Genomic DNA, 21,930 nt, shown 5'->3' on the forward strand with positions numbered 1-21,930 from the left:
TGATCTCAGATGTTCATATATGAAAACGTTGATGAACTTATCTGCACTTGTATAAGCGAGTATAAAATGCGGAATTTCTGAAATTCAACACATCTTTGGAAATTTAAGAAACATTTCATTTAATGATCACTAATTATCTCTAATGATGGCAAAATGTACGTGCTAAATATTTTTACTAGAAAGTTAAACGGAAAACCAATAAATAAACGTGCTTTTTGAAATACTCCTAGTCTGGATAAACATGCTTGACCCCAAATCACAGATAATATCAAATTTAAGGAGTATAATCTTAGCTATTACCATGAGTTCATGAAACCTACAAATTTCAGTGGTACTCCCAACGATCTGTCCTTTGTCTTGACTCAATTCAAATTAGAGCCATTTCCAAATTTTCTTTCAAACAGTATAAACTTACTGGTCAATCTTGATATAAGTATGCATGGAATTTTAACCATTTTATATGACTACATAAAGTACACATTTTTTTAAAACCTGTCATTTTGCCCACCATTAACAGTTTTATGAACTTTTTTAAAATTAAGATTTCAAATGCTAAAGTTACTGTTAGGAAAGTCCCTATCTTGTTTAGCCAATCTTCTCAAAATACATTAAACCCATATCCTAAATTTGTCACAAATTCCATTAAATTAAAAAATGTCACTATTAAAAGGAGTTACAAAATGTGCACTTCAAAAAAATGACTGAAGCAAGCTTTGACTCTTTGCTAAGTGCACCTGTTAACAGCTGTGTGTGCTTACACATATTTACTTTAGAAAATAAGGAGGCAGGTTAATACAAATACAAATCCATAGGCATATAATAAAAGTTCTACTTTCATATAGGGATCCATTGACCTTAGAAAACAAATTCTCATAAAAATAGGTATAGAATGAATTCACTTTTGCAAATTTATTTTTACAGAGCACACAAATCCAATAATTTTATTGGTTCCGTTTTCAAATTCCTTGTTAAAGTCCCCCAGTGATAACAGCCTCTCTGCGCGACGATTTTTTAAATTTAACGAAAATTAGAATACATAAATAATCTTCAGTCATGAGCATTTTCTATATATATGTTCACGATCAAATTAAAACTCTCAACTTTGAGCCTTCACAGGTTAAGAGTCCCTGCTATATAAACAAGAGTAACACAGCATGCTAATCACCAGATAGCACAAAAAGGTTACTTGTCATTATTAAAAATAACCATGGGTGCGTTGGTAAGATCTGAACTCTGCACTCAGTGGGAACCTACGACGCGAAAGCCTGGCCTGCTGTTTCGGCCACGCAGGGTGCGGTTAACCGCCAGCATCCTTTACGACTGGTGTAGCCTCTTCCAAACGGCAGCAGAGGGCAAAGGGGCTGCCCGGTGTTCCTTCCCCACCCACCCTCTCAGAGTGGGGCAGGGGAGGAGCAGGCTGCTGCCCGCGGGAAGGGAACGTGGCGGGCTCCCTGCAGCTCTGACTGGTCGGCCTGCACTCCGCTCCCTGCTCAACGCACAGACTCTACCGAACCACTGCACGGCAGGGCGGACAAAAAACAAAACGCTTCTTTTAAGTGCCCCGAGCGGGAACCCTCAACAGCGCCGCAGCTTTTTCCCACGCTCCCGCCGAGCCGCTGGTTCCCTTCTCCTCCACCTCTGCCTGCTGGACTCCCCGGGAGCCCAGCCCGGCGGCCCCCGGCGCGCCACCCGGGAATCCCTTCCTGCAGCGCCGCGGTCCAGCCCCCGCCGGCCCCGCCCCCGGCCGGGCCCCGCCCCCACGTCGCGGCCCCACGGTCCCGGGATCGCCGGCGCGCTCCCTGCGCCCCGGGCGCCCTCTCTCCGCTCCCCGCCGCGCCGCCTCCCGCCCTGGGCGCTGCCCTCGGGCCCGCCTCACCTTGGTCCGGATCTGCCCCGAGGTGGACACTTTGCGGATCAGCTTCTGGGGTCCCTCTTGCTCCGCTTCGCTGTCGGACGAATCCTCTCCGGGCCCCGCCGAGGCAGCGGCGGGGGTGACCGCGGCTCCGGCCCCGGCGGCCGCTCCTCCTGCGGCGCCCGGAGGGTGGTGCTGGCCGCCGGCCCCGGCCATCCTCTCGGAGTCCTGCGGGGACACAGCACCGCCCGGCGGGGGCGGCGGCGGCGGTCAGGGGGTGGGTTCTGCTCGAGCGGGGCCCGGAGCCCCGCGCCCCGCTGCCGCCGCCATCTTCCGCTCCCCCGGCCGCCCCCGCGGGGGAAGGGTCGCGGGGGATCAGACGCCCTCCCGGCAGGGCCCCCCAGGCTCCTCCGCCCGGCTCCGGGGCTCAGGGGATGCAGACCCCGGCCCGCCCGGGACCCCTGCACACCCAGACCCGGGATATTACAGGGTTCCTGACCCAGAATACGACCAGTACGGGTACAGAGGATGGGAGTGACAGAGGGCTAGGGACAACCTCCCCCTGCCCCTAAGGTCTGGGGTCTCCAGGCTGGACGAGAGGGCAGGGGAGACAAGAAACCTCCGCAGCCAACCCCTGCAGGCCCGGCAGTGGCGATGCTCCCTCTTTCGGTGCATGGGCAGCAGGGACCAAAACGGCCCCTGGAGTAGAAAGAGAACCTAGAGCTTCCTCCCGACTCCCTTGGGTGCACCCCGCCACCTCCTGGACCCAGAATGTCTCCAGACTTGGGCCTCGCCGCTCAGATCCCGCTGAATAAAAGTCCCCTCTGCCCCCGAGATGGATGGGCGCTGCCCCTGTCTGTCTCACGAGCCCCTAGCCCTTTCCCGATTAACCATACCTCTCCCTTCTCTGCCTTGGGGTTCGAGTGCTTTCAGCGCTCCCGACCGTGGCGTTTAGTTTCTGGCCCACCCCCACCCCCATCCGGCGCACACGGAAGAGGAGAGCATTTTCCGGGAGGTTCCACTCCGCTCTGAGAACTTTTCGTTCAGAAAGAGCGATCCCTATGGCTAACAGGAAACTGGGAAGGGCGTGGAGAGAGCGCAGAAACAAGAAAGTACAGGCAGCCAGAGACGATAGAATGCAAAATAAATGTCTAAGCCGAAGCGCTAACCGAGACAGCCTGGAAGGAAACAATGCACCGGAGCCGTGTGAATACCAGTGCCAGAGCACGAAAACACTGGAAGTCCTGGGAGAGCCACTCCCTAACCCGGACTAGAGCAGGAGGAAATGGGATCAACAGGCTGCAGGCACCACTCACAACCCGTCCCATGGGAGCTGGTTGGTTAAGCAGACACCTGGGAATAGCAGCCTTGCGGCGGGTTGTGCACGCTCAACGTCAAAGAGCCCCTGCAAGGTGTGGGAGGGCTGGGGGGAGAAGATACTAAAATGACTGATTCCTCTTGTCGTCTAGGGAGAACTGCAAAGTGGTGGTAGCTGTATTTTTAAGTAGGGCAAAAAGTCCCTGCCAGACTGTGGAGTCTCTTCACACTTCGGTAAAGCATTCAAGCTCTTTGGCGTGTTCATGCCCTTCAGTACCCACTTGTATCTTTTCAGTTGACATGCCCTTCTATTTTTTTCAGCTGGCATGACTTTTAAGGGTCCTCCAAACTAAGAATCTATTGGGGTTTTTTTTAGTTGCAGTCTTACTCTCAAAAATTTGATTGCTGTGTCAGAACTAACAGTTCTAAGAGATTTTAAGAAACAATATGCAATCCCAATACTGGATATCCACGTTGTAGATTAAATTCATTAAAATGTAAAATGTGCTAGTTGGCTTGAATCTTCAAAGCTAGGAGATTGCTGTGATGTAATACTAATTGATAGAGGCTACTTCTCAGCTGTATTCTTTAGGAAGGGAAGAAGTGGGGCAAAATAAACTTTGAGCCCTATGGCTCTGTAAATATGTAATTCTGTATCTACAAAGAACATATTGCTATGAAAGGAATTCTTTAAGAGAAAAAATAATCAAAGTAATGGCCTTTATCCCAACCTAACTGTTTGGTCACTGACCAGTCCAATGGTTTGGCAGTGTAAACAAGAACACCTAATAAAGGGCCTTTGGAAAGAATAAACTTAGTTCAGACATGTCTTTTAATGTAAAGAAACTGAGACCCAAAATCACCAGCTGGGACCAAAGTCAAAATCAGGTGATTACTATTCTAATGTTCTATTCACTTTACTTCACTATATAACAAAAGTTAGTTCTCAATTATCGTGTTTCTATTCAGACTTTAGACTTTCAAGTTTTATATACCTGTAGGAACATTTTCCAGAATCCAGGCAGAGTGATTAAACTGAAAGGCACTGTTTAATGCCCATGCCTATTCTGTGAGCTTAAGAAGTGGACTGAATACTCTGATTCAAACACTGATTGCGTACAGATACTTTAAAAGAGTTTCACGTGCAAGAACTGGTCTTCATGAATACCTCAAAATAAAGGTATTCATTGCTTGATAAAAGTTTAACCTCACAGTTACCCCTGCTCTTCGAAGACTCATGTAACAAGTTCTCAAACTTGGTTGTGACTTTGAAAGCACAGCCAGTCTTAGCCTGCTCATGCTAAATAACCGATCCGGGTTCTACAATTTCCCTAGCATCTAGAACACTCAGAGTGAAATACTGCGTAGGCAAATGAAGGAAGGTCACTTCATTTCCCACAAAAGGCAGCTCATGAAAAACCCTCTTTTCTTCAATCATTTCTTCTAAGGAGACTGTTTCAAGTAATCCCTAATTTAAGTTCCTGACCCACTAGCTCCTTCCTAGGTCTTATCTGTAAATTAGAAGTTTCCAGAATGAACATCCAATCCGTATATTGGATACCTGCAATGCACTTCACTTCCCTTAAAAATGTAATAGCAATGTCAAGAGCTCAATATTTTCAACCATTTTAATGTAGCTCAAAATGGCAACTGAAACACATTTCAAATATATGGTATATTACATTCTTTGATTTACAAGACTTCCTTGACTTTTTCCTTACTTGGTGTTTTCAGATTTTCAAGTAATTTCTTAGATGTGTCTTACATATTTCTTTTATTATCGTTACTTTGAAATCTTTGTTTGGAACATACATCGCAAACACACCGTTAAAAACTTGGACACAAGCCATGTAAACACTGCATTCAGGATGAAATGGAAATAGGAGAAGCTATCACTAAACTAGGTTTCTGCTTAATAGGGCTTCCAGCCCCATTTTTTTTTAAAAAAAAAAACCTATTATACTGAAGATGTGTAAGTCACAGCTAATTCTCATTCTGGTACCAACTTTTTTAACATTAGCATGTCATTATCTACAGAGATACTTTGAATTATATTCTTATTATTGATCACTACTCATTACAAAAAAGGTTTAATGTCCATTTGCAACTTTTAAATCCCTTATGTTCTACGGTTCTACATTACATATCATATGATAAACATGTAGAAGTCCACGTTTATGACCTGAAGAACCCAAGCAGGCACTTTAAGAACAGTCATGTTCCAGCATTCACGTTCCTAACCACTGGGTTAGGAACCAAAGAGCAGCGCAGGTTGAACAAGGACAGGCCTGCTTTCCTTCAAACTTTAACGTACTTCCATGATACACGATCTGTTACATATTTAGAATTTAACATTCAAGACTTTATTAGAATTTCCTTATTTGTTACCTGAACAAAAAAGACTTTGAGACTGTGATATCAACGGCATGTACATATGGTCATTCCAGTACCTAAGGCAAAAACTTTTCATCCTTTAGACCCAATGCATAAATATACTTTACTTAGAACTTCTAATTTGTATTTTGGTACATTTTCTTTTGAAACTCTTTCCCTTCCTAATTTCCCATTAGTTCTGAATAGTTTCATCAGAGGCAACTATATAAAAGTCATTTGACAATAAAAAATTTTAGTAAGCAAAATGTACTCTAGTATTCCCCCACTGTCTAAGAACTGCTTTGTAAATACTCCCAATGCTTTTTAAGTTTTGGCTAGAATTCTAACCACCCTTTTCCCCCCAGGATATTACCTATGAGTAAGGGGTTTTTGACTAAATATCTTCCTGCCCACCTATTCCCACCACCAAAATATTTCTTAATTGGTTCAAAATTTAAGTAATGCCCCTATTTCCATTGATTTGATTACATTCCAAAGCTAGCATTAAAGAAAATACACAGAAACCTGAATGCTAACATTTATCTTCTTTTAGGCCCATTGCCCTAGCCGGAGTAATGATAAGACTAACAGTTTATTTAAATGCCCTCACTTAACTAAATAACTTCATTTCATCTCCAAATACAAAGAATGTCCAGCAGCTGCCTCTCAGCTCCAGACATGGGCACATTTCAAGCCAGAAGTGCTGTTCTCTTCACGACTACCCAGCGTCAATTCCTGAGATTTTTTTCTGTTCTGTCTGAATAGTTCCATGTAGAATCATAGCATCAGGTTTTAGGTTCCATCAAAAAGGAAAGAGGAGAGTGAATCCTTCCATGCATGTTGTTATACACAATAAGGGAAAATGCAACAGGATCTGTGTAATGTGAATATTGCCTGTTCAATGCTGAATATTTCTTTTCATAGATGTAAATCAGGGCACCTTTATGGTAAAGTATTAAAGTTGCCTATATTTGCATTCAAAAAGCAGATTTTAAATAACCGCAAAATGGAGCCCAAATCAAAGCAGAGGTTCTTAACCCAAGGTCTTTGAGGGTCTATAGATTGGGCTTCAGGAACTCTGGGATTCCCTTGAAATCTCATATGTATGTTGCACAGGTACATTTTGGGGAGAAAGAGAGTCTATAGCTTTGATTAGATTCTTAAAGGGATCATCGACCCAAGAAAAGTTCAAGAATCCCTGATTTTGAAGGATACTGTGTCTATTCAAAACTTTCTTAGATTAGGCTGATATTTCTCCCCTTAGCTCTAAATGTCTGAAATAATTAATATTTAAATGCTCCTTTTTCCGTAATTTATCCCTCCTCTTTTCTTCTATACACCACTTTTCAATAATTTGGATAACTTATCTTTTTTAAGAACTTAAATGAGAATTCCCTTTATTAGTTCTTGGACTTTGTGGTCATGCATGTACCACCACAGGGTTTCAAATCACTTTGTCCGCAGTATCATTTTATCCCACATACCTGAGATCACTGAAGATGTTTTGGGGACTATCTGAATGTAAACCATTAACATATATGAAACAAGAGGATTCTGTTTAGTCAAGAATGTACAAAAAAAATAAAAGTCCCTATCTCTCCTCTCAAAAAAAAAAAGGAAGCGTGTACATTCTGCGAGAATTTCTATCTGTGTTGTTAACAACTGCTATATCCAACAGTACTGGGAGGCGCTGGAAAAAATATCTGTCGAATAAATAAAAAAGCCTTCAGTGTTTAAAGGAAGTAAGTCTCATTTTTTCAGAAGAGTTCTACAGTCTGGATAAAGCATCACAGGTCATTCATATACTTCCATCAGGGGTCTAATTTTAAAAGCTAATAAATGAGCATTTCCATTTTCATCACTTTGAGAGGTAAAGCAAAAAACAAAATGTTTCTATTTTTCTAGGCACAGTACTCCGGGCCTCAGCACCTTAGAGTAAAAGTCACATAACCGGGTATTTTTCATTGTCATTGGTGTTGGCTTAAAGTATCCAGGTTCAAAAGGGACCTCATATAGGAGAGTTTAAAGTAAAAAAGTAACAAAACCAGGTCACTGAATTTAGTTCTCAATGATCTTTGATTTAAACTTCAAACCGAACTGGATTTTTAATTTCAAAAATAATTTAATCCCCAGGGATAACCACAATAGGAGAAATAAGAGCAGATGCAAAACCTAACAACATGTTCAAATTTACAAAAGCACAGACAGCTGCAGATACAGAGGGATCAGAGTCGAAGGACACTTCTGAAAAGGTTGGGAAACAGGAGGCAGAGAAATACACTCTGGGCAAAGGAGCCAGGAGTGTACCTATCAGAAAAGAAAAAGGAAAACCAAGCCTGGCACTGACCTAGAAGCTCTCAACAGGGAGGGGCCAGCCTGAGCAGACACGCGGAGTCTCTGGGAAAACAGCATCCGAACACGTTGAACCGAACACGGATGGGGCCAGAAACTTCGGACGAGGCTTTTCAGATAGGTTCAAGAATGTCAACCAAGACAGAGTAGCAAACATCGAAGCAGGGCTTGGAGAGCCAAATAATTCGATGCCAGGGAAAAGGCAGCCCACACAGGATTACAGAGCGCTGAGTGGGACGGGGATTCCGGGGTAGAATCCCCAGAGGGATGTGAGATGGTTCTGACTGACTGAGTTGCAAGAAAGAAGGAAGTTGGAGGAGTTTGAGGGAACAAATCCAAAGCCCCCCGGTCTCCTCCTCCCTATCCTGGCACACACAATACACACGCACACGCTACTCTCGGTCCCCAAAGTTGCCCAACCTCCGCATGGCATGTGAAGGGAAATCGAGGTTAGCTTTCCGCATCCCTGGCCAAACCCTTGAACCCTAGAAAAGCCCGGGGCTTGAGCGGCGAGCAGGAGTCGGAGGCGTGGCTCCGGTCTGCAAGCCGCGCTGAGCCTCCCCAAGCGGCGATCCTTCGGAACCTGCGTGCCCAGGTGACCGCCAGGGCGCGGTCTCAGGAGGGAAGCCCGGTCTCCTCCGAGCTCGCCACGCTGACCCCACAGCCTGGGTCGCTCTTCTCCCCCTCCCTACCCCCCGCGCTGTAAAATCAAGGAAAAAGTTGAGAAGTCGCTGAAGCACGGAAACCTGAGCGGCTCGCCAGCGGCCCCTCGGGGAGAGCCTCAGCGGGCCGGACAAAGCGCTCCGGGAGGCGCGCGAGGAGGAGCCCGGGCGGCGGAGGAAGCGCTGCCCCGGCTGGGAAGCAGCTGCGGACCTCATCCCGGGCCATTTCCTGAACGGAACCCGGTCCAGGCGGGAGGAGCAGAGAAGTGAGAGGGGGTGGGCGCGGGCGCTGTACCCACCGGTTCCTCCCAGGCGGGGCTGCGGACGCCGGGCGCGGGGCGCACGTGCTGCGGCTCCATCGCACCGGCCCGCGCCCGCCAGCCGCCCGGGCGCGCCGACCCGGACCCCCGCCGCCGCCGCCGCCGCCGGGGCCGCTGGATGCGCGTCCCTCGCCGCGGTCCTCTTGGCCGCCGCCGCCGCCCCGGCCCTCCCGCCGTCTCCGGCTTCCGCCGCGCTGCGCTCCCGCCCCCGCGCCGGTCCCTTCCTCCTCCACCTCCTCCTCCTCCTCGGTCCAGCTCGGAGCGGTCCGCTCCCCACTGCCGCCGCCGCCGCCGCCTCCCACGGCTGCAGAATCCGCCCCCGGCTCCTTCCTCCGCCCCCGGCTCCCTCCCCTTTTCCTCCCGGCTTCCCGCCCTCCCCCCGCCGCCCCCTCCTCCCGGCGGGCGGCCCGGGACGCACGTGACCCCCCTGTCAGGCCTTATAAGGCGCGGAACCGAAAGCGGCCGCCGGGTGGTCACGGGCACCGGGCAGCCGGGCGGACAGGAACGGCCTCCCCCGGGGCCGGGCGCCGAGTCGCCGCCGGGAGCGGCGGGGAAAGCCCGGGCTGGTCCGGCCGACGCGCTGGCGACGGGAGCGGCGGTGGCCGCGCTTCCCGGGAGACGCCTGCCAGCGCCCCTCTCCCCGTCTCCCTCTCCCGATGCCTGCCGCTAGCGCCCGCCTTCCTCCAAACGCTGGCTGCCCGCGCTGCAGGCACCTCCCCGCCTCTGGGCGCTGAGGCTGAACGAAATCCCGGTGGACAGTCACCGACTTCACCAGAGCAGGGGAGATGACGGCTCTCCGGAGCCGCTCGTGAACCAGCTGCCCCAGGAGGGGTCTATTCTCGGTGATGTTAAAAAGATTGCGGATGGGTTAGCATCTGCAAGAGGGGTTAAGCTTGAGGGAGTGCTTCTTTTATTCATTTTTAGTGATTAACGGTTTCGTGGAAAGAAAGCCGCCTCAGGAGTGGATCTGCCTTCCAATTCGAGCATGCATTCAAATTAGGGCAAGGGACTGGCTTGCAGGGAGTGCACAATAAATGGCAGGTCACCTCCTACCACCCGTTGAAACCAACGTTTCAAATGGAGTTTCCGATCATCTTTTTGGAATCGAAGACGGTTTCCGTCTAGTTCTAATACAAGAATTGCTTTTCACAGGTTATTCCCTCTTCTGGACTTTCGGGCTCCATCGATCAGCATCTTCCCACGGCCCTTAATCATGTCAAACACATTCGCACATTTTTAAAACAATCTGAAAATTTAAAAACACTGGATCCAGTCTGCCTCCAGTCGGCACAATCCCACAGCCAAGCTCTTTGAGAGACAGACGCTTGTTCTCATTACTCTCACATCCATTTCTTAATCTACCTCTCCTTCTTACCCGCAAACCGACTTCTTTGCCCACTATTCTGAGGCGACCCTGACAAAGGTCACCTGTGGCTTTAAAATTCCCTAAACCAGTGGGCAATGGGTTGAGTGGTCGTCCCCCGCCCCCCATCCCCGTCCCAATTCTCTTCTTACTTACCCTATCTGGAGCATTTGTCACTGGGGACCAGACTTTTTCCTTGAAACTAGCCCTTCCATTGGCCCCGGGGACACTTCAGCCTCCAGTTCTCTAACCACTTCTTGCTCAGCCCGTTTGCCATCTCTCACATGTCGGAGGGCTTAAATAATCTGCCCTTGGTCTGTTTCCAGTGCTGCCTGGTCTACCCAGACCCCCACCCCCCATGACTTCAAATACCAACCATGTGCTGATAACTGACAAATGTCTATCGCTATCCCAGCTCTCCAATCTGGAAAGCCAATTTCTTACCAGAAGTCTCTACTCAGACATCCCATGGGCCTTAAACTCAGCTTGACTAAAACAGAAGTTAGCTTTCCTGCCAGCTGGCTTTTCTCTCAAGTCTCATTCCCAGTAAATGTCTCCACAATCCATCTAGTCACCCTGAGGAGAAACCTGAAAATTGTCCCAGGCTCCTCCTTCTCCCTCCCATTGCCCTTTCCATGCACTAGATGTTCCTGTCTGTCACCTGCCCTCCACTTCACTGCTCTGCCCTGGTTTCAGGCCCTTTATTTCAAGCCCCCAAAACAATGGATTACTTTCCTTATTAGTCTCGCTGCCTCCAAGCTGGTCACACCTCACCCACCACCACCGTCATCTCCCACATTGTGGCCAAAGTAAACCTTCTAAAATACAAAACTGAGCAAGTCATTCCCTGGATAAGCCCTTTAAATGGCTTCCCGTTACCTACAGGTTGAACTCCCACTGTCTTAGCCAGTATCTATTTCTCCGGTCTCATCAAACACTCTGAGTTCCTCACATGCAGTTCCCTACCAGGCCACTTATTTTTATGCTGTGCCCTCTCGTGGAATATCCTTCCTCTTATTCAACCAGTCCAAACACCTACTCATCTTTCAAGATTCAACCTAAGAAATCTTTTTTGACCCTGCTGCAGGTTAGAACTGGCTACTCTCTCTAGACTAAATGCACCCCACCCCCCAGCATAATGCCTCAGAAGACGTTATTAACCTCATTTTTTACATACAATCTCTCTGATGACAAATATTATGACTGCCTTACCTCCATCTTCCTAGTTCTCAATACAGTTTCTGACGCGTAGGTGTCAGTTAATGATAAATGAATTAATTATGTGATAGAATTTGAGTTATATTTTTATGGCTATAGAAAATCAATTTCCCATGCATTATCTCACCATTCTGCAAATAATATGTTATCATCTTTTATAGAGGTGCAAACTGAAACTAGAAAACAATAAAGCAATTTACCCAAGGTTCCACTCTGTAAATTGCAAATCCAGGACTATAACCCAGTTTGCCCAGTTAAGTTTATTATGTTTATCTGTCCATTGTTTTTCACCTCAAGTTTATTTTGTATGACATAATAGCTTTCTTTTTGTTAGAGGTTGCCTAGTATATATCTTTCCATCTCTTTATTTTCAACCATTCTGAGTCATTATGTTTTAAGTGTGTCATAAATAACTGTTAAATTTCGATATTATCTCTTTCTGAGTTTGCCTTTAAGTAGTCTACATTAATCAGTTTCCATTTATTATGTAAATTAATTAGGGTAAAGACTGTTGTAAGAAACAGATCCTTCCTCCCAGCCTCCCCTTCTAAATGCGATGTTTGTATCTCTCTCATGAAATAGTCTTAGGATAAGTGGTCCAGGTTGTTGGGTGGCTCCTTTGTCCCATATTACTATTCCATCCCCTAGGGTATTGTCTTTATCTGCCCAGTAGAAGCTGATTAGGGAGTTCCAGCACAAGAGAAGAGAGCGTGAAGGAGCATAAGCCCAACTACTTAAGGTTTAGACCCAGAAGTGACACACTTCTCATCTGCTCATATCCCATTGGCTAGCACTTAGTCACATGGTCACATTTAGCAGCAAAGGAGCAGGAAAATGAGGCCACTAGTTGGACAGCCATGTCCCAACCACAGCTCTGTTATCATGGAAAACCGAAAACAGATTTTGGTGAAAACTAGCACTCTCTGTCACATTATGATTGCCATCTTTGGATTTATTACCACCATCTCATTTCATATTTATTTAACTTTCCTTTTCTTTGCTTCTTGTTTCTCCTTTCTTGCTTTCCATTCTATTAGTTGAATTTTCTTTAGTTTTCCCCCTTTTTCTAAACACTTGTACTGATTTGGAATTTCTCTTCTATTTCAATTCTTAGTGGTCACCCTTAAAATACTAACATATACGCTTAACATCTAAGATTAATCAATATCTTCATCCACTTCCTTTAAAGATAACGTTTAAAGATAATCTTAAACAAATAAACAAAGTAAATAAAACACTTTAACTCCCAAGTTCCTCTCGTATAAACTGTGTATTTCTGTTTTGTATTTTTTTAATTCCCTCTTATTTTCCAATTCCCCACTGTATTAGTCATTATCATTACTACTTTTATAGTTATTATTTAATTAATTTTTATAACACATGTTATCAATGTTTTTCCCTACTATTGCTTTTTTTAAATCCTATTCTTTCCTTCTGGGCTCAATTTATGTCTCGGTGAAGTACATTCTTTAGTATTTTTTTCTTCATATCTGTGAGTAAAATTCTCTACGTCTTTGTATTTCACTCTCATTTTATTTTCTCTCACGTTCTTGAATCATAATTTCACCAGCTAAGGAGTTCTAAGTTGGCAATTATTGACTCCCACACCTTGAAGTTACTATTCCATTACCTTCCAGCATCTACTGCTGGTGATTAGAAGTCTGCAGTCAGTCTCATTATTATTCCTTTATAGATTTTCTCTATAGTAATTTACTATTTTCTTTTTTCAGTGATGTTTGCATTATTGGTTTGTATATAGGTGGATTTTGTTTTTAGATATCTTCTTCAGGACTTGGTATGCATTTTCAACCTGAGGACTCCTTCAGTTTTAGAAATTTGTCAGCTCTTGTGTATTCAAATATTACTTCCTCCCACCCCCACCTCATGCATTTTTCTCTATTTTATCTTCCTGGAACTCCTATTAGATGTGAGTTGGACTTTCTCATTTTATCCTCCCTGTCTTAATTTTTCTTTAATATTTTCCATCTTTTTACTTCTCTGTGCTGACCTTGGGTAATTTTCTCAGATCTATCATCCAGTTCCCTAATTCTCTTGAAACTGTATTGTCTACTCTTTAATGTGTCCATTGAATTTTCATTTGTTTACATTTCTAGAATTTTCATTTTATTTGTCTTCACATCTACTTATTCTTTGTCATATCTTACTTTTATCTTGGAGTCTACTCTTTCCTTCATTTCTCTGAAGATTTTAAATGTATTTATTTACAAGCGTCTTTCAAATTTCTCTATTATCTATCTATTTCTTGCTTCAAGTGCATTACTACTAAGATGTAATCTGTTTATAAACTGCTTCAAGTACAATTCTTAAGCAGAGAGTCTTTATCAGATTATCTAGGGTCTATAAAGTGTAAATTCTCCCATATGTTGTATTTGCTGGATCACATTTGTGGTGGCTTGTTTCCTTGCATGCTTTATAATGTTTTAATGTGAGCTGATCTTCAATGGGGATTGTTTTCCATGAGAGTAATGCCTGCCCTATGGGATATTACTTTTGACTCTGCCGGGGACCTACAGGTTGTCCTGGCTCACTCACATGCCTGGCAGTTGATGCTGGAAGACTCAAACAGATGAGAGCTGGCACAGCTGGGGCTCTGTATGTATCTATATCTATCTCCAAGAGGCTTCTCTATTACTCTTCCCAGCATGGTGGCTTCAAAGTAGCTAGACTGACTTCTTATATGTGGGTTGAGGGCTCCCAAGGTGTGTGTCAAGAAAGACTAAGCCAAAAGGATGCTGCATGTTGTTATGAGCCCATCTCAGAAGTTATATAACATCACTTCCACCAAATGGATTGATTGGCACTGTCACAAAACCATGCCATGTTTCAGAGGTATTGAACATATACCCCACCTGTCAGTAGAAGGAGTATCAGAAACATTTTAAGAGGAATGTGTAGGATGAGATATACGTACTCATGCAGCCAGCTTTGGAACATATAATTTACCACAATGGTATATCTCAGTGAGTTTCAGTGTCCATGTTTCTGAGCAGCCAGAAGTTCATTCTCAGCTTGGATTATAAACACAGAGGGATATTACTTCCTTCTGACATGGCATCTGGAGAACATGAATTATCATCCGTGGGGAATGCAGCCAGCTAAAATACAGGCATAGAGTCTTCACATTGGAGGAGTAAGGAGCTGCAGCATCCCACTGCCCCCTGCTAGATCTTTCCTGGAGCATATTGGAGTCTAACAAACCCTCCTATAGCAATAATCTGATAAAGACTCTCTGCTTAAGAATTGTACTTGAAGCAGTTTATAAACAGATTACATCTTAGTAGTAATGCACTTGAAGCAAGAAATAGAAATTCCAGCCCTTGTTTCACTTTATAAAAGTAATGTGGGGCACATAAAAAGAAGATCGATAGTAAACCCAACTCTCCTTGAGTCACATTAGCTGTTATCTCTGCCATCTTAATTAAAAGATCCTTCATGGTTCTTCATGTATCAGGGTGTAGTGATGTTCTCTATTTATTACAGACCACAGCTCAGGTGTGCAAATTCTACAAGTGATCTTATCTTGCTCACCTGCCCTCATCCCATACAGTATCAAGAGAAAAAATCTTAAAAATCATTAAAAATGTGTTGGCTGGGAATATTTACCTTTAAGGATGCTAAAAAATACAATAAGCAAAAAGGCACTTTTCACTTATGAAAAGTAAAACACAATGCATAAAAAATGTAAATATTATATAAATATGCATTAAGAAGTTTGGCGAGATATACCCTAAAGTGGTTAGCGATTATTGGTGGGCAGTTGGATTCCATAATTCCGTGTATTTGTCTTTTCTTGTTTTGTTTGATATGTAGTAGCGTCATGGGTGTTCTTCAATTTTCTTATCTTCCCATAATAAGCATTTATTACTTTCAAGAGAGAAGAAAATCATTAACAATTGATCATAATTAACAAAAAAATCAATATATTTATCAAAGTATGAATCCTTAAATGTATAAAAAGAGACATATTGGGACTGGGGAATGAGGCAGAAGAAAGGGGAAAATAAAAAGGGTATAGAGATTCTGTCCTCTAGGCCAGATGAGGGTGAAGAATTGGGTCGAGAGTTAAAATAAATGTGACAGGTTTAGTTGTGATCCCAGCAATGGCAAATTGTGGGGTTTCCACCAAGTGAGCAGAGCCAAGTATGAGGAATCTAGCTTTCATGATCCCTGAGAATATATTGAGCTGGGCAGTGGCAGGGTCCCAACCACTTTAGATTCAAGGTGAGAGTTCTTGATCCTAGGAACAGGGTTGTCAAGAACAGAGTGGCAGGAATCAAGCCAAAGCAAAATGCTGGGAATTGAGGCACAGACATGCAGGGAGCCCTGACCAGGCAGCTCAGCAGGCAGCTCAGTGGCCCTCTGGGAGCCTGGAACTAGAAGTCAATGAGGCTAGAGAGTGCAGTGGGAGCCAGTGGTCAGTGGTGGCCTTCAAGATCCGGGGACGAGGGCAGTGGATTCCAAAAAAACCACCCCAGATTAAGCGACTAATGTTTATACTGTGGTTTACTCAGAGTGGGTTAGGAGTATTTTCTTTTGGAAAACTATGCGAGGGAGAAACAAAGGCAAGAAGAGTGAGATTTGGCACTTTGTCATCTGAGGTATGCTAACATTGAGTGGAAAGCACATGGGATTTGCTATTAAGGAGAATTATGCTCAACCTCCTACTCTTCTTACTTATTAACCTCGAGACCTTGGGCAAGCTGTTTCCGCCATTATAAAATGAGCATAATAACACCAATTTCTCAGTGCTGTTTGAGGGCTAAATGAAATACTGTACTAAAAATGGCATAATATAGGTTCTCTTTACAAACATAAAAGTTCCAGCTGAAAAGGAAAAGAAATGATGAGAAAGTTACTCTTAGGTCACAAAAATTAGATGGGGAGCATTGCCCCTCATTCCCTCATGAGGGAAGTCATATACTTGTTGAAATTAGCAGCTGTTAGAATTAGAAAACCATAGGTTTTACAAAAGTTTGCACATAACGGGTTTTTAAAGCTCCCTTTGAAATAAGTGACAATTTGGTTTTAATCATCACAACTGTATGAGGTAATTATTATTATCCCCATTTTAGAGGGATTAAGCAGTTTGCCTGAGGTCACGGAATTTGTGAGAAATAGATGCAGCAAGTGGAGTTCTCAGCATGTAGGAGTCCCATCGAAGAGGGAGAAGAAGAATCAGAAAATGGAGGTACAGAGGGAGGAGCCATTAGGAGAATGGACCGCATACACTTCAAGAACTTTGGTGGAAAAGTTAGTGTTGTTTTGCAACACAGGGAAGCAAACATGTTTTTGGGCATGCCGGAAGGAGACAGTGAGAGAAAAATGACTGAAATGCCAAAGAGAGAGGGACTAATTCCTGGGAAAAGGTCTGATGACCAGGTTGAGGAAGAAAGCTTATAGAACTCTGTTTCTTCGGAGCCGAGAATAAAGGAGTCAAGGAAGAGAGACACACCATAAATGTTAACTATTGTTATGACTGGGACTGGAATCTAGGCCTAGAGTGTATTTTCTTTCCCGTTGCCCCAGGATACAGCAGCTGCCCTCAGTACAAAGGTCTTAGACAAGCTGGGACCCGTCAGTCCCTCCCTTTTCCCAGCCTCTTGCCCAGATAGGGACCTGCAGGACCACAGCAGATCATGGGACAGGACCTCAAGAGCTTTGCCCGACCCAGCTGGCATTGCCTCATGTCTCTGCCGCAAGTGGGTTCCAGCTGTACGCGAGCCCAGGGCAAAGTGTGTGCCATTCTGTCTGCCCAGTCCTGCTTCTCCGCCTTATGCAGCCCCACCCCTGCGGACACTCACACAAGTGCACCCAGTGAGGCTGGCTGCAGGCTGGGCTCACAAGGATGGTGGCTGAAGAGGTGGGGGAAGGGCGGAAACTGGGTGTCGGGAGGAGTCATTTAGTCTTAATGGGGGGGCATGTGCCTTGTGGCAAATCAGAGAGGACATCACAGGGCCACTAACTTGGGTGTGAAAACCATTTAATGATACCTCTGCTTTTGGTTGTCACCAAGAAAGTGTCTCAAAACCTTACATTTAAATTTTTTTGCCAATGAGAATTTATTGAACACCTGCTTTGTGCAAATCATTAACATTGGTTTGTCCAGAAATCGTGTTAAACAGTTCTTATTAGCTAAGTGTCTCTGGTCACAAGGTGAGGGACTTTTAGAACTTTTCAAACTGTTACACTGAAGTTAAAGTAGTCATTCATTTAATGTTTTATTTATCATTGTAATGTTTTTGATTGTATTACAAATATTTTTTAAATGTAATACAAAATCTTAGTTAATCAATTCATTCATTCAATAAATATGTATTGAGCCTTTACTGTGCTTGAGGCTTGGGACCAGGGAGATGTCTGTACCTTGATAATAGAGAGGGTGAGTGCCATGGTGCAGGGAGTACCAGAGCATGTAGAAGGAATGCCGAAACCAAATCCACTATCTTGGATAGTGAAGGGAGTCTTCCTGGAGGAAGTGACATCTAAAGTGAGACCTAACTCTCCTGCATTAGCTAGATCAAGTTGGGTAGGGAAGAGCAAAGTGAAGGAAAGTACTCCTAGGGAAAAAACAAATTCTTTATGGCAGCTAAGACTCAAAAGAGAGCTCTGCTGGTTCTTACAAGTTCTGACAAGAATTGTGATATGATTGTTAACTACAGTGTGAGGTGGTGAATTAGAGATGAGACTGAAGAAATGAGCAGATAATGGCTCATGAAGGGCTTCATACAGCAGCAAAGACTTTCTGCCTTCGCATCTTGAGCATAATGATAATAGCAAGCAGTGAGCACATCATTTGATTGATTAATTAATCTTTATAACTCCTAGAAAGCAACTGAAGTTCGATTAAAACAACTTATTATCCTCCATCTTTAATACCCTGATATTATGTCTTCAAAACTAGAGAGCACAGATACCATTTTAAAAGATCTACTTCTCTTTTCTAATATTTTTTTGAATAGGGGCAGAAGGAGGGAATCATAGGAGTGATGATTGAAGGAGGGAGGAGGCATTTTGAACAAGCCTAGAATCCTCTGACTAACCAGTCTGGCATCTTGAAAGATCTAGAAATTAACAGTTTCCTCCAGGGTAGAGTAAAGAACACAAGCTGGAACAAGCTTTACCCTTTGAGGAGAGGACGGGGGATGAGGTTGGAAACCTATTTCAAACACACAGTTCTTATAATTTCATTTTTAAAGTAGTGCTTTGAATAAGGAAACCAAGTGAATAAACAATCGCAGGTTCAACTGGCCTATTATTAGAAGATGATGTTCTTGCCTGACGGTCTAAAAACACCCCATCTGTGACTGGACATCAGATGAACGTACCTACAGAGTGAACTTTCCTAAAGAGAAATTTCCTGTTGGAATCAGTCAGGGACGAGCCCACAGAATGAGTCATGCTGTTTAGTTTGTTTAAGCGTATCATTAACAAGATTAAAAGCTTTCCAAAAGCTCAGATTAAAGGTAAAGGGTCATTAGCACTGAAAACCTATACTGCCAAAAATGAAGTGGTGATTTATGAAATTAATATTCTAATAATTTCTTGACAGTATTAAAGAGAACTGTAGGGTGGGTTTCTTGGTGAATAGAGAGAGAAACAGACTGTGACCGAAATCTAGGATCCTGTGCTACCAGGGCCAGACCCTCCCAAAGTTTCTTCAGAGATAAAATGTGAAAAGGACAGTGTGCCTCTGAATTACTCTGAGGCTTGTCCCAAACCATGCTGCAGCCCCTTGCTGAGCTGAGGTAGGCTGAGGCAGGCCCAGTGTCAGGTGCCAAAGCAGACTTCTCTTGCCCTCTCTTCCTTGAAAAACAAACTGGCCCTTTTTTGCCCTCTTTCCTTCCCACCCTAAAGGTAAGGAAAGAGCAGTCCAAGAAAATAGTCCCCAACTTCACTTCTCCACTCCCCATCCTCTCCTTAACTCCGTGATAATCCACCTCTTGTCCCTTCCCCACCGTAGAAGCCAGTCTGGTCAAGCTCAACAGCATCCTCCATGTTGCCAAATCCAATGGACGCTTTTAGGTCCTCACCTAACTTAGCATTTCGACAATACTTGACCTTTCAACACAGTTAACCACTGGCTACTTTTTGAAATACTTCCTCCTTTTGACTTTCATGTTTACAAAGAACCATGATATTACACTCATTTACTTGTCTTCCATCTCACTGCCCACTCATTCTCAGTCTCCTTTGCTGGCTCCTCCTCCTCTGCTCAAACTCGAATGTTGATGTGTCACAGGGCTCCATTTCAGGGCCCTTTCTCTCCTCTATGCCTTCTTCCTAGGTACTCTCATTCAGTCTCATGACTTTGCACTCCAGTCACATGCTGATGACATCTATATTTATATCTCGAAACCTGGCTCATCCCCCAAACTCTGTTTTCACATATCTATCTGCACACTTGACATCTCCATTTAAATATCTAATAGTCATATTAAACTTATCCTAAATGGGTTTCACCTATAGCCTGTGTCTCTTTCAATTTCCCCATACCGATAAAAAGTATTAACACAGTAGCTCAAGTGAAAGAGCTAAAATGAAACCTCTTATCCTTAAACTCCCTATCCAACCCATCAGCAAGTTCTGTCAACTTTGCCTCCAAAATGAAGCTATCCGTTTCTATCTCTCTCTACTTTCACCCTGGTGTAAGCCACCATGAGCTCTTACTGGATTATTGCACCAGTCTCCTGACGGTCTGCCTGCTTCCACTATTGCCCCTCCTGCACCGTCCACTTCAACATGGCAGACAGAATGATTTTTTTAAAAAGCCTGAATCGAACATGTCAGTTGTCTGCTCAGCATTTACTAACGGCTTTGCCTGCCACTCTGAAGATATCTGAAATTCTTGCAAACATTCTAAAATTCTCAAGCTCCTTTTAATCTGTGCCCTGCCTACTTCTCTGGCCTCATGTCATACCACTCCCCCCTTCATTCTCTACTCTAACCACATTGTCCTTTGCAGTCCCCGAACATGTCAAGCACCTTCCTGCCTTGGAGACTTTGCACAAGCTCTTCTTTTTGTTTATGCTGCTCCTTCCCTAATCCTCACATGTTTGGCCCCTTTCCATTGGCTGTCATCCCCCTAAGAGGCCGTCCCTACCACTCAAAGTAAAGTAGTTCCTCAGTCTCTCTCAACCACTTAACCCTCTTTTATATTCTTCAAAGCACTTATCATTGCCTAATATTATTTTGTCCTTTTATTTGTTCATTTGTTTACTAACCGCCTCCCTTCTAGAATTTAGGCGTCACATAAGCACAGACCTGGTCTTGTTCACCGCTTCATTCCCAGTACTTAAGTGCCTGACGCACAGCAAATCCTCAATAAATTATTATTGGATGAATACTTCGTCCCAGTGTCTAAAAGCTAACACTTGTATAACACCTGCTATGAGGCAGAGACTGTTACAAAAATTTTACACATATGCCTTTATTTCAACCCCAAAGCAACCCTAGAGCTAGGGACTGTTATTTCTGCACTTTGCTGATGAGGAGAATGCAGCACTGTGAGGTCACACACCTGGTAAGTAACAGAGCTGGGATTTCACCCAGGTCCCCAACTCCAAAGCCTATGCTTTCCAATACTGTATTACACCGCTTAGCTTAGGCTGCCCACCTGGGGCCTTCTCAGGTCAGGCAAGGACCCTCCAGCCTGTCGACTTTAACATCCCTGAGAGAGAGAATCCTAAGGAAAACAGAGAGAGAATCCTAAGAAAGAACATGTTACCCTGGGCTTGTTGTCATAGAGGAGTGCTCCAACCTCTCTGTGCTCTAATACAATGTCCTGAGTGTATGTGAGTATGTGTGTCCACACCCACCACACCTCACTCCCAGTGAGGTGAGGGGAAAAGGACAACAAGGGCCAACACTTGCCTGATTTTTTTCAGTCACAACAGTGGTCAGTTGGAGGGGAGGAGATCAGGACAACACTGGAAGAGCCCTTTCTATACCTCTGAGAGGCTGCTGCCCACTGTACCTTTGCCCATGAGGTATCCCCCCAGGACCCAGGAAATGGGGGGCTCAGCCCCTCGAGGTCCCCACATGATATTGCTCTGTCTCTCTAGCCATAGCACTCAGAGGGCACCTCTTATCCTTCCCAGAACCTGAGAGGCCTCTTCAGCCGGGATTCCAGTTTCCTCCTGAGATCTTCCCTCTGCCTCCATAAATCACGTTCACTGCAGTCACCAGCCCTGACCATAGAACAGTTAAATGCCCCTACTTCCTCCAGGCCCCATCTTGAAAAGCAGTTAGACCCAGGTACATGCTCTTTCCCCCTTTCACGTGAGTCTGGCCTGATCACTAAGCTCTCAAGCCATCACCTCTGGATCCTTTTCTCCTTCAGCTCCCATGGTCATGTCTAAAGTTAAGACTGTTTCCTGGGCAACAGCTCTCTGTGCGTTTGTAACACCCTGTGCTGCTCTGCCAACCAACCAAAGATATCCTACTGTGTCTGTA

The 21,930-nt window shown here is 44.6% G+C and overlaps 1 protein-coding gene across 6 annotated transcripts in view; it reads right to left on the reverse strand.

Moving 5' to 3' along the window:
• DGKH (diacylglycerol kinase eta) overlaps positions 1-9,078 on the reverse strand; it is a 175,323-nt gene extending 166,245 nt beyond the window's left edge. For 2 of the 6 annotated variants that reach the window (XM_070239823.1, XM_070239825.1), the window contains exons 1-2: positions 8,856-9,051; positions 1,877-2,080 (exon numbers count right to left, since the gene is read on the reverse strand). In XM_070239823.1, coding sequence (XP_070095924.1) covers positions 1,877-2,080; positions 8,856-8,915 — 264 coding nt within the window. In that variant the 5' untranslated portion in view covers positions 8,916-9,051. Of the gene's footprint in view, positions 1-1,876; positions 2,081-2,748; positions 3,057-8,855 lie in introns of those variants that run through there. The other 4 variants (XM_070239824.1, XM_023621647.2, XM_023621645.2 and 1 more) reach the window with 3 other exon arrangements.
• Between the last annotated feature and the right edge of the window lie 12,852 nt (positions 9,079-21,930).

Source organism: Equus caballus, chromosome 17 (genome assembly GCF_041296265.1).
Source record: "Equus caballus isolate H_3958 breed thoroughbred chromosome 17, TB-T2T, whole genome shotgun sequence".
NCBI lineage: Eukaryota > Metazoa > Chordata > Mammalia > Perissodactyla > Equidae > Equus > Equus caballus.